This window comes from Borostomias antarcticus, assembly GCF_949987555.1.
Source record: "Borostomias antarcticus genome assembly, contig: scaffold_1106, whole genome shotgun sequence".
NCBI classification, from domain to species: Eukaryota; Metazoa; Chordata; class Actinopteri; order Stomiiformes; family Stomiidae; genus Borostomias; species Borostomias antarcticus.
The window spans coordinates 1-10,937 of NW_028176040.1; the positions used below are offsets into that span (position 1 = coordinate 1).

Here is a 10,937-nt window from a genome sequence, read left to right on the forward strand (position 1 = left end):
CTACAAGAGTAGCCTACACCACGTTCACACTAGTAGGCTACAAGAGTAGACTACACCATGTTCACACTATAGGCTACAAGAGTAGTCTACACCATGTTCACACTAGTAGGCTACAAGAGTAGTCTACACCATGTTCACACTAGTAGGCTACAAGAGTAGGCTACACCATGTTCACACTAGTAGACTACAAGAGTAGGCTACACCACGTTCACACTAGTAGGCTACAAGAGTAGGCTACACCATGTTCACACTAGTAGACTACAAGAGTAGGCTACACCATGTTCACACTATAGGCTACAAGAGTAGGCTACACCATGTTCACACTAGTAGACTACAAGAGTAGGCTACACCATGTTCACACTATAGGCTACAAGAGTAGGCTACACCATGTTCACACTAGTAGGCTACAAGAGTAGGCTACACAGACTTACACAATGCAATCAGTAGCCTAAACCACTCGCCATTAATGAGTATGAGACATGTTTTGTGTGTGTGTGTGTGTGTGTGTGTGTGTGTGTGTGTGTGTGTGTGTGTGTGTAGTAGTAGATTAACTGAGTAGAACTGACCCCAGCACCTCTATCTCCATGAGAAATCAATGTTATTCCGTGACTTTTTATTTGACTGTGCTTGGAAATACGAGCGCTCTCTGGGTCAGATGCACCTGTAGGTCCCTTGAGGCTTGGGAGCCCAAACAAAGGTTCAGATGTACACAGACCTGGTCGGACCTGTTTATCCCTGTTTCCCCTGGAAGAGCCTCTCTCTGATTGGCTCATGAGCCGGCCGTTCCCAGTGAGTCCAGCGTGCTCTGCGCCCCTATAGTGTTCAGTCTCTCACCTACTTACAGTAGCAGGGCTTCATTTCTCACAATAACAATGAAAGGAATGCTGTTCATCGTTGGGCTGCTTTTCACTCTCTCCAATGCAGGTGCGTTGCAGTTTTTCTGATCTGTAAAACATTTATATTTACATGAGATTATTCATCTTGCATCATGCAGTTTTAGTTTGAAGATGTACAACAAAGTGAATGCCGTTCTATGCCAAAGTGCCCAAAAGGTTGGTAAGCAAAATTAACCATGCTCTGACATTTGAATCAGTTTTCTGCGTGTGTCTTATGATTGATTGATCAGACTTCCAGGTGAGCCTGCTGAAGGAGGCGGATGGAGTTGTAACGGGTCGCTTGATGGATTCTCTGCTCCTCACTTTCCCCCCTTGTTCTCTGGCATCAAAGAAGGTCACTCTGGTCTACAACAGCACCGACACCAATGAGATCAGTGAGTATTAAACACATTCACCTCTTTTATAAACACAATAAACAGCTGTTATCCAGGCAAGTAGGCTACTATAGTATATTCAAGAGATTGATTGATAGATATATCAAATATAAAATGGTAAAATACATATAAAATGGTAACTTTCATTCAACAGAATTGTCCAATGTATTCACTGTGCCAAGCTGTCGCTCCAGAAGGGACGTGATCACAGACACAGAGAATAACGGACAGTTCACTGTGACTAAAGACCTCGGCTACCAAGTCACCAACCTCACCAGCGGGACCCGATACAGGTTTGTTTTGAGGTTATTTGCTGGTACAGGTTTGTTTTGAGGTTATTTGCTGGTACAGGTTTGTTTTGAGGTTATTTGCTGGTACAGGTTTGTTTTGAGCTTATTTGCTGGTACAGGTTTGTTTTGAGGTTAGCTCTGAGGTTACCAGTTTGCTGGTACAGGCCGTGTTTTATCATGTATTCCTTTAAAATGAGAATAATAGAGGTTGAGCATCTGGTGTGTGGTTTAGTCTTCAGTTTGTGGTGGGGGACCAGAGAAGTAACATCCTGCTGACCAACACTAGAGAGGGTAAGACAACACAATTAGCTTTTTACATAAGACTTGTTTTTGGTTGCATGTCTGAATTCCAGTACAAAGTCTGTATCCAATACCCTATTATTCTACTGTCTTCTACTGATTTCAACTTTGCTGTTTGCTGCAGTCAAGGACTACAACCGACTAGACGAAGGCCTCCCGGCACGCAGCGGGGCCATGGTGGTCATCACGGTCATCCTGTCTGTCGCCATGTTTATCTTACTAGTGGCTCTTATTGTCACAGTTGCTCTGTCTGTTGGTGGAGATTGAGACTGCATGAAATTTTCTAAAGCTTGCATTGTAGCCTAGTGCATTACACAGATACCATTAGGCATTGTAATCAAAATCGGTTTGCATGTAATTTAGTAATTAGATTTAAATTTTTTAAAACAATGATATTACAAAAGAAGAACTAAAGAGGTGTGTTTCAATGATGGGTCAATGAATGTTGCTTCCTCATGTTGACTAAAATAAAATAAAATGTGCACTTATTTATTTTAATTAATCAAGGGTGGAAACTGTTATATCCGCATTGAATTGTATCAATTAAGACATTTACATTTAAAAATGTTTCCTGCGTGTGTTTATATATCCATGTCTCTGTTTACACACTCACCCGTGTGTGTTTATATACATCCATGTCTCTGCTTACACACTCACCCGTGTGTGTTTTTATATATCCATGTCTCTGCTTACACACTCACCCGTGTGTGTGTTTATATATCCATGTCTCTGTTTACACACTCACCCGTGTGTGTTTTTATATATCCATGTCTCTGCTTACACACTCACCCGTGTGTGTGTTTATATATCCATGTCTCTGTTTACACACTCACCCGTGTGTGTTTATATATATCCATGTCTCTGTTTACACACTCACCCGTGTGTGTTTTTATATATCCATGTCTCTGTTTACACACTCACCCGTGTGTTTTTATATATCCATGTCTCTGTTTACACACTCACCCGTGTGTGTTTTTATATATCCATGTCTCTGTTTACACACTCACCCGTGTGTGTTTATATATATCCATGTCTCTGCTTACACACTCACCCGTGTGTGTGTTTATATATCCATGTCTCTGTTTACACACTCACCCGTGTGTGTTTTTATATATCCATGTCTCTGCTTACACACTCACCCGTGTGTGTGTTTATATATCCATGTCTCTGTTTACACACCCACCCGTGTGTGTTTTTATATATCCATGTCTCTGTTTACACACTCACCCGTGTGTGTTTTTATATATCCATGTCTCTGTTTACACACTCACCCGTGTGTGTTTATATATATCCATGTCTCTGCTAACACACTCACCCGTGTGTGTTTATATATATCCATGTCTCTGCTTACACACTCACCCGTGTGTGTTTTTATATATCCATGTCTCTGTTTACACACTCACCCGTGTGTGTTTATATATATCCATGTCTCTGCTTACACACTCACCCGTGTGTGTTTATATATATCCATGTCTCTGCTTACACACTCACCCGTGTGTGTTTATATATATCCATGTCTCTGTTTATTAAATCACCCGGCGGACTGCCGGTCAAAGCGCGCGCTCCCGGTAATCTCTTGCACCTGGTGGTCAAGTTCTCACTTACCAATAATGGACCCATCGTCAGTTATAGAAAGAATTTGACCACATACCGTAATTCGCATGGTTTTGAAGAGGGGTGATTCATGTCTTCTTGAAAGAAGTCAAGTCTATTTGCTCTATCGGTGGAACCAGAATGTATCTGGGCCTGCAGTTCCAATCCAGAAGCAAGTTCCTCGACCTCCATCTCTCAACCGGTCTCAGTGACTGGGACATGAACGAGGAGATCAAGCTCACTACAACAACCGATCAGTTTTATCAAGGTAAGAAGCAGACGAGGGGAATTTCAGAATTTATCTGCATCTTCTGGATGCAGATTACAAGAGCTGGTCCAACTGCCATGCGCTCTAGCCACATAATAGCCTACATTTGTTTCCATTATTGACAGACAATAAACTGAATCGTCAGTATCTTGTTCAGTGGCAAAATGCAAGGATATCAAGGAGAAAGGAAGACCTCATATGTCAGAACAGTCATCCATCAGGTGAGAGAGATATAGTTCTTTTCATCTGCACAGTAGGATACTCACTTTCTCAATAACTTTGTGTTGTCAACATGATCAACATTCTTTCATAATGTTCTTCCACCTCAGAAGCCTCAGTGCAGCCGAATCTATGGCTGATGGTCAACCCCACCCTTGCATGCCCTATTAAGTACCCTAAAAGAGCCTCAAAGCCACCTAAGATGCCTGAGCAGTACCCCAGACCTGTGTCCCAGTCCTCGGTGGGCCCTGTCCAGCCCAGACACATCCAAGATGTCGTCTCAGCCATTGACGACACATGTCTGGATGAATCTCATCATGAGGCCTCTTCGTCCAGCGAGTACCTGGTAGGCCCGACTCTAATCGGCAGGATGACAGTTTTGGCCTACTAAATAAACTGAAGCACGTTATGTAGAGCTTAGTCAGAACGGGTTGTTCTGTGTTGTGTTCTGATTGGATGGCTCCGGGGTGTTGTGTGTTAAGATGGAGATAAGGTCATCTGAGTGTCTGTGGCCTACAAAATGAATCTCTTTTAAATAACCAAGTCATCTCATATCAGCTGACAGATGAGGATGACGCCTCTTTTAACTAACCATGTCATCTCATATCAGCTGACGGATGAGGATGACGCCTCTTTTAAATAACCATGTCATCTCATATCAGCTGACGGATGAGGATGACGCCTCTTTTAAATAACCATGTCATCTCATATCAGCTGACGGATGAGGATGACGCCTCTTTTAAATAACCATGTCATCTCATATCAGCTGACGGATGAGGATGACGCCTCTTTTAAATAACCATGTCATCTCACATCAGCTGACGGATGAGGATGACGCCTCTTTTAAATAACCATGTCATCTCATATCAGCTGACGGATGAGGATGACGCCTCTTCCGCGGATGTCCCCGTTTACCGGAAAGCCAGAACCTCCGGCAGGGGGCGAGGGGGGCGGGCGACCAAGGCGGGGCTGAGGAGGCGGAGTCTGGCCCAGAACAGGCGTCTCCAGAGGATCCTGCAGGACAGCAACCGCCTGCCGTCCGGCGCCGGAGCCTGGGCACGCCCACCCGTCAACTATTGCATCATCATCGCCATGGCGCTCAGCAGCAGTCGCGCAGGCAGCCTCAATGTCCAGCAGATCTACAACTTCACCAGGTGAGGTTCAAGGTTCAAGGTTCAAGGTTCAGGTGAGCAGTATAGTGTTTTTAATCTGAATATGGCATATTACAGCTGGGTCGCCAGGTGAGCTCTGCTGTTGAACATGTTTAAACATGTTGAGTAGGGAACCGTTGAGCGCTGTGTTCAGATCCTTCCATGTCTGGGATAGTGCGGACCCTTCTTTATTGTGGCTCATGACATCACTATCTTTCTTCCAGAGAGCACTTCCCCTTCTTCCAGACGGCCCCAGACGGCTGGAAAAACACAATTCGTCACAACCTGTGTTTCAGCAACAGCTTCAAGAAGACCCCCCAGCAGGTGTGTGGCGAGGGGAAGAGGAAGTCCTGCCTGTGGCACCTGACCATGGACGGACGCCGCAGGCTCCGAGACGAGATCCACAACCTGACGGGGGATTCCTTCAGAGCGCTGGCCAGGAGCATGAGCAGCCCTGGTGAGGAGAGGGATAATACCGTTAGGAGGACGACTAATCCTATTGTAGTCTACTGTCTCATGAAATCAAATGAAAAAGTCATAATACGCACTGAATGATGAATTTGTTGCCTTTCACAGACATGATTCGAACGTTTTTTTGAGCCGTGATCCTCATGATGACCTGCAAACAAACTGCCTCAATACCTCAGTGTTTCTTTTCTTTTCCTTGGTTACCATGGCTGTAGCTACTGTGTGTTACTTTTCTGTGAAATCTTGTTTGTACTTATTGAATTCATTTTGAATGGATTATTCCACTAATTGGATATTTTGGTTTGTTTGTTTAATTTAGAAAATAAAATGCAATCATTGGCAAATAACCCCTACTCAATAATTCAGAAATTCATGTTAATTCAGAAATTCATCCACAAGAGGGCAGCAACCCTGAGCTCAACCCACAACATGTTGTTAGATGCAGTTAAGCTGTGTAGGTTGAGGCACTGTGGGTTGAGGCTGGGACACTGTGGGTTGAGGCTGGGACACTGTGGGTTGAGGCTGGGACACTGTGGGTTGAGGCTGGGACACTGTGGGTGGAGGCTGGGACACTGTGGGTGGAGGCTGGGACACTGTGGGACACTGTAGGTTGAGGCTGGGACTCTGTGGGTTGAGGCTGGGACACTGTGGGTTGAGGCTGGGACACTGTGGGTGGAGGCTGGGACACTGTGGGTGGAGGCTGGGACACTGTGGGTGGAGGCTGGGACACTGTGGGTGGAGGCTGGGACTCTGTGGGTGGAAGCTGGGACACTGTGGGTTGAGGCTGGGACACTGTGGGACACTGTGGGTTGAGGCTGGGACACTGTGGGTTGAGGCTGGGACACTGTGGGTTGAGGCTGGGACACTGTGGGACACTGTGGGTTGAGGCTGGGACACTGTGGGTTGAGGCTGGGACTCTGGGACACTGTGGGTGGAGGCTGGGACTCTGTGGGACACTGTGGGTGGAGGCTGGGACTCTGTGGGTGGAGGCTGGGACACTGGGTGGAGGCTGGGACTCTGGGACACTGTGGGTTGAGGCTGGGACACTGTGGGTGGAGGCTGGGACACTGTGGGTGGAGGCTGGGACACTGTGGGACACTGTGGGTTGAGGCTGGGACACTGTGGGTGGAGGCTGGGACACTGTGGGTTGAGGCTGGGACACTGTGGGTTGAGGCTGGGACACTGTGGGTGGAGGCTGGGACACTGTGGGTTGAGGCTGGGACACTGTGGGTTGAGGCTGGGACACTGTGGGTTGAGGCTGGGACACTGTAGGTTGAGGCTGGGACTCTGTGGGTTGAGGCTGGGACACTGTAGGTTGAGGCTGGGACACTGTGGGTGGAGGCTGGGACACTGTGGGTTGAGGCTGGGACACTGTGGGTGGAGGCTGGGACACTGTGGGTTGAGGCTGGGACACTGTGGGTTGAGGCTGGGACTCTGTGGGTTGAGGCTGGGACACTGTAGGTTGAGGCTGGGACACTGTGGGTGGAGGCTGGGACACTGTGGGTTGAGGCTGGGACACTGTGGGTGGAGGCTGGGACACTGTGGGTTGAGGCTGGGACACTGTGGGTTGAGGCTGGGACACTGTGGGTTAAACAAGAACGTGTTTTTAATAGGAAAGCATGACAGGGCTATGCCAATGTGGGCAGCCAGAAACTATAAAACATGTGTTTCTAGAGTGCAGCAAATATAGTACAGAAAGACACAGGTTATATATAAGGATGTCAGAGTTGGGAGTGGAGGCTTTTTTCTGTGTTTTCTTTGTTTGGGCACAATGAGAACCACCAGATGATAACAAAGGCAGTACTGCAGTTCCAGCACCATACTGGACTATATGAAGATCTAGGTGCTTAAAGCACCAAACCAGTGGAGGGCAGTAACACGCTTGCGGCGTCCACACTGCCGGAAATTCAAAAGAAGATGAAGAAGAACATTTTGTTAGCAGACTTTTATTGTGAAAAGTAGAGATACAGTCGATAGCTCGGGGAGCTAGTTTTTATGAGCTCCTCTAAATGCACCTCTTTATTTACATTAGTGTCTAGTTCATCCTCCATATGCATCGATGATCTTTGATAGTATGCTTATGGATTCATGCACGGTTGTTAGCTTGCTTTATAGATAGTGCGAGCTAATCAATGGCATTAGCATCATTTGGAAACTAAGTTAGCAGTTAGCTAGCTATATGCTCGCAAGCGAGGGCTAGCAAACGTTATATTCTTCTAGGAAAGATTATAAAGTGTAGAATTGGGAACGTCTAGATTTTCTTGATGGGTGCATTTTACTGTGCAATATGTAGGCAAACATTTTTTTCTGGAAAAGGACATATCTTCGGGAAAAGCCACCAGAGCAAACTAAAAGTGGTCCTCGTCAAATTCCTTGAAAAGGCAGGTAATCTGTACACTTGAGCCCTGATGCTCTTCTGATTGATGTGATTGATGTGATGTGATTGATGTATTTTGATGTGATTGTTTGATGTGATTGATGTGATTGATGTATTCTGCACGTTGCTACAATGTTGCTCTAACAATGCACCACGTGACGCAGGTGAAGGATGCGCGTCGGTCAGTCAGGAAGCCGCTCGTGCAGAAGTTTGACGTCACTCAGCACCATGGATGTATTATATAAACTGGATACAGCCACTCCATTCACTGGCCGCTATCAACAATGAAGCCCTATTGAACCGCGCCATCTTGGCAAAATTTGTAGTCATTTTACTATTTCCGGTTACTTTTGACTTGCGCAGTTGTGCTTTTCTGGCCTTCCGGTTACTTTTGACTTGCGCAGTTGAGCTTCTCTGGCCGACGCGCGTCCACGAAAAAGTTCACATTTCTCTGAAATGTAGACGCGCGTTCCCGGCTCTCCCCGCTTTGATTTAGCAATGAAAACCGGCTTGCATATTAACCTGTTTTTGTCAAATATATCAATTGGAGAAATTATTTTTTGATCCTGGCATCTTAGTTTTAACAAGTTAAATATAATTGAACATGTTTTGTTTGCTAGTAGATGGTATTCATTCCGTTCGCGATAACGTTATTGCAGCCAGGCTAAATTCCTCCAGGGAGCCAGTGACAGGCGAGTTGAAGAGCTTCACTCCCCGCCAGCAGGAGCTCTGGCCGCGGCTACCGCATCTCGGAAAACCCGCTGAGTTCGTGGCTGCTATTTCACACTCGCCCTTGATCAATCCCAATACCGATCCATGGTAATAATGAATCAATCGTTCAGATCAGATGGGCAGTGCTGCATGCATGTTACAACATCATTGTTAGCTTTATTAACATAACCATAGCCTACATTTATCTCTCTAACGTTAGGCTATCCATCACACCAGTCGGCCATTCGATAGCTGGAAGCGGTCAACGCCAACGTTGACTGAAAACACCCAAACTCAGTGTATCGTTTCATCTTCATGCTACACATCAACTCCTTTACATTGTATGTGAATAAATTCCTGTTATTCTAAAAATATCCCATTTCTGTCCATTCCTGGAAAAGGCTAATAATTGCTGTCAAATGATCACTCCAGTTTATCACCGTATCCCACTACCATTTCAACTATGCACAGGAGGTTGTCTTGTGGTCATTTTCATTAAAAAATGATTAGCCTGATCAGTTTGTTGTATGTATTAAGCCCTTTTTGAGCGGTATGCTTGTATTAATAGCTTATAGCTTGCCATACTCACCAACCTTGGGACCTCAGAAATAGGGAGCATTTCCAAACCAAATTGCGGGGGGGGGGGGGGGGGGGGGCATTAAAAGCATTACAAATTAGACATTAAAAGCATTAAAACGAAATGTGAAACATTATATATATATATATATATATGTGTGTATGGAGCAATTGTTTTTAATGTCCGACTTTTGTCTGTGCTGTTCAGTAAATGTGCATCTGTCCTAATTTATTGTAGCCTATCTACTACACAACCTAGTTCAAATTTATGAATCTCCCGCGGAAGTCAGGAGGGTTGGCAAGTAGGCTATGGTCACTGCTCCCCAGTAAAATTGAATAATTGAGGGGTTACTTACAGTACAAAAAAGTACAGCATTTGTAGAACTCGGATGATACTACATAAATTGCCATGCAAAGCCAGAGACTGTTGCTTGTAGACGACAAGACTGCTGTAACCATTCAAATGTGGAGGCTACATACAACAACAAACTGATCAGGCTAATAATTTTTTAATGAAAATGACCACAAGACAACCTCCTGTGCATAGTTGAAATGGTAGTGGGATACGGTGATAAACTGGAGTGATCTTTTGACAGCAATTATTAGCCTTTTCCAAGAATGGACAGAAATGGGATATTTTTAGAATAACAGGAATTTATTCACATACAATGTAAAGGAGTTGATGTGTAGCATGAAGATGAAACGATACACTGAGTTTGGGTGTTTTCAGTCAACGTTTGCGTTCACCGCTTCCAGCTATCGAATGGCCGACTGGTGTGATGGATAGCCTAACGTTAGAGAGATAAATGTAGGCTATGGTTATGTTAATAAAGCTAACAATGATGTTGTAACATGCATGCAGCACTGCCGATCTGATCTGAACGATTGATTCATTATTACCATGGATCGGTATTGGGATTGATCAAGGGCGAATGTGAAATAGCAGCCACGAACTCAGCGGGTTTTCCGAGATGCGGTAGCCGCGGCCAGAGCTCCTGCTGGCGGGGAGTGAAGCTCTTCAACTCGCCGGTCACTGACTCCCTGGAGGAATTTAGCCTGGCTGCAATAACGTTATCGCGAACGGAATGAATACCATCTACTAGCAAACAAAACATGTTAAATTATATTTAACCTGTTAAAACTAAGATGCCAGGATCAAAAAATAATTTCTCCAATTGATATATTTGACAAAAACAGGTTAATATGCAAGCCGGTTTTCATTGCTAAATCAAAGCGGGGAGAGCCGGGAACGCGCGTCTACATTTCAGAGAAATGTGAACTTTTTCGTGGACGCGCGTCGGCCAGAGAAGCTCAACTGCGCAAGTCAAAAGTAACCGGAAGGCCAGAAAAGCACAACTGCGCAAGTCAAAAGTAACCGGAAATAGTCAAATGACTACAAATTTTGCCAAGATGGCGCGGTTCAATAGGGCTTCATTGTTGATAGCGGCCAGTGAATGGAGTGGCTGTATCCAGTTTATATAATACATCCATGGGCTGTATCCAGTTTATATAATACATCCATGGTGCTGAGTGACGTCAAACTTCTGCACGAGCGGCTTCCTGACTGACCGACGCGCATCCTTCACCTGCGTCACGTGGTGCATTGTTAGAGCAACATTGTAGCAACGTGCAGAATACATCAATCACATCAATCACATCAAACAATCACATCAAAATACATCAATCACATCACATCAATCACATCAATCAGAAG

At 45.2% G+C, this 10,937-nt stretch overlaps 2 protein-coding genes across 2 annotated transcripts; both read left to right on the top strand.

Annotated features, from left to right (window-relative positions):
* Positions 1-872: 872 nt before the first annotated feature.
* LOC311328905 (uroplakin-2-like) lies at positions 873-2,127 on the top strand (the record flags this gene model as incomplete). The annotated part of the gene is made up of 5 exons (XM_084462803.1): positions 873-924; positions 1,127-1,270; positions 1,425-1,563; positions 1,793-1,851; positions 1,985-2,127. The coding sequence occupies 5 exons, from the start codon at positions 873-875 to the stop codon at positions 2,125-2,127; spliced, it is 537 nt and encodes a 178-aa protein (XP_084318929.1).
* A 1,467-nt stretch (positions 2,128-3,594) lies between these two features.
* LOC311328906 (forkhead box protein N5-like) lies at positions 3,595-5,690 on the top strand (the record flags this gene model as incomplete). The annotated part of the gene is made up of 6 exons (XM_084462804.1): positions 3,595-3,721; positions 3,847-3,942; positions 4,051-4,286; positions 4,811-5,094; positions 5,316-5,548; positions 5,668-5,690. The coding sequence occupies 6 exons, from the start codon at positions 3,595-3,597 to the stop codon at positions 5,688-5,690; spliced, it is 999 nt and encodes a 332-aa protein (XP_084318930.1).
* Positions 5,691-10,937: the final 5,247 nt, after the last annotated feature.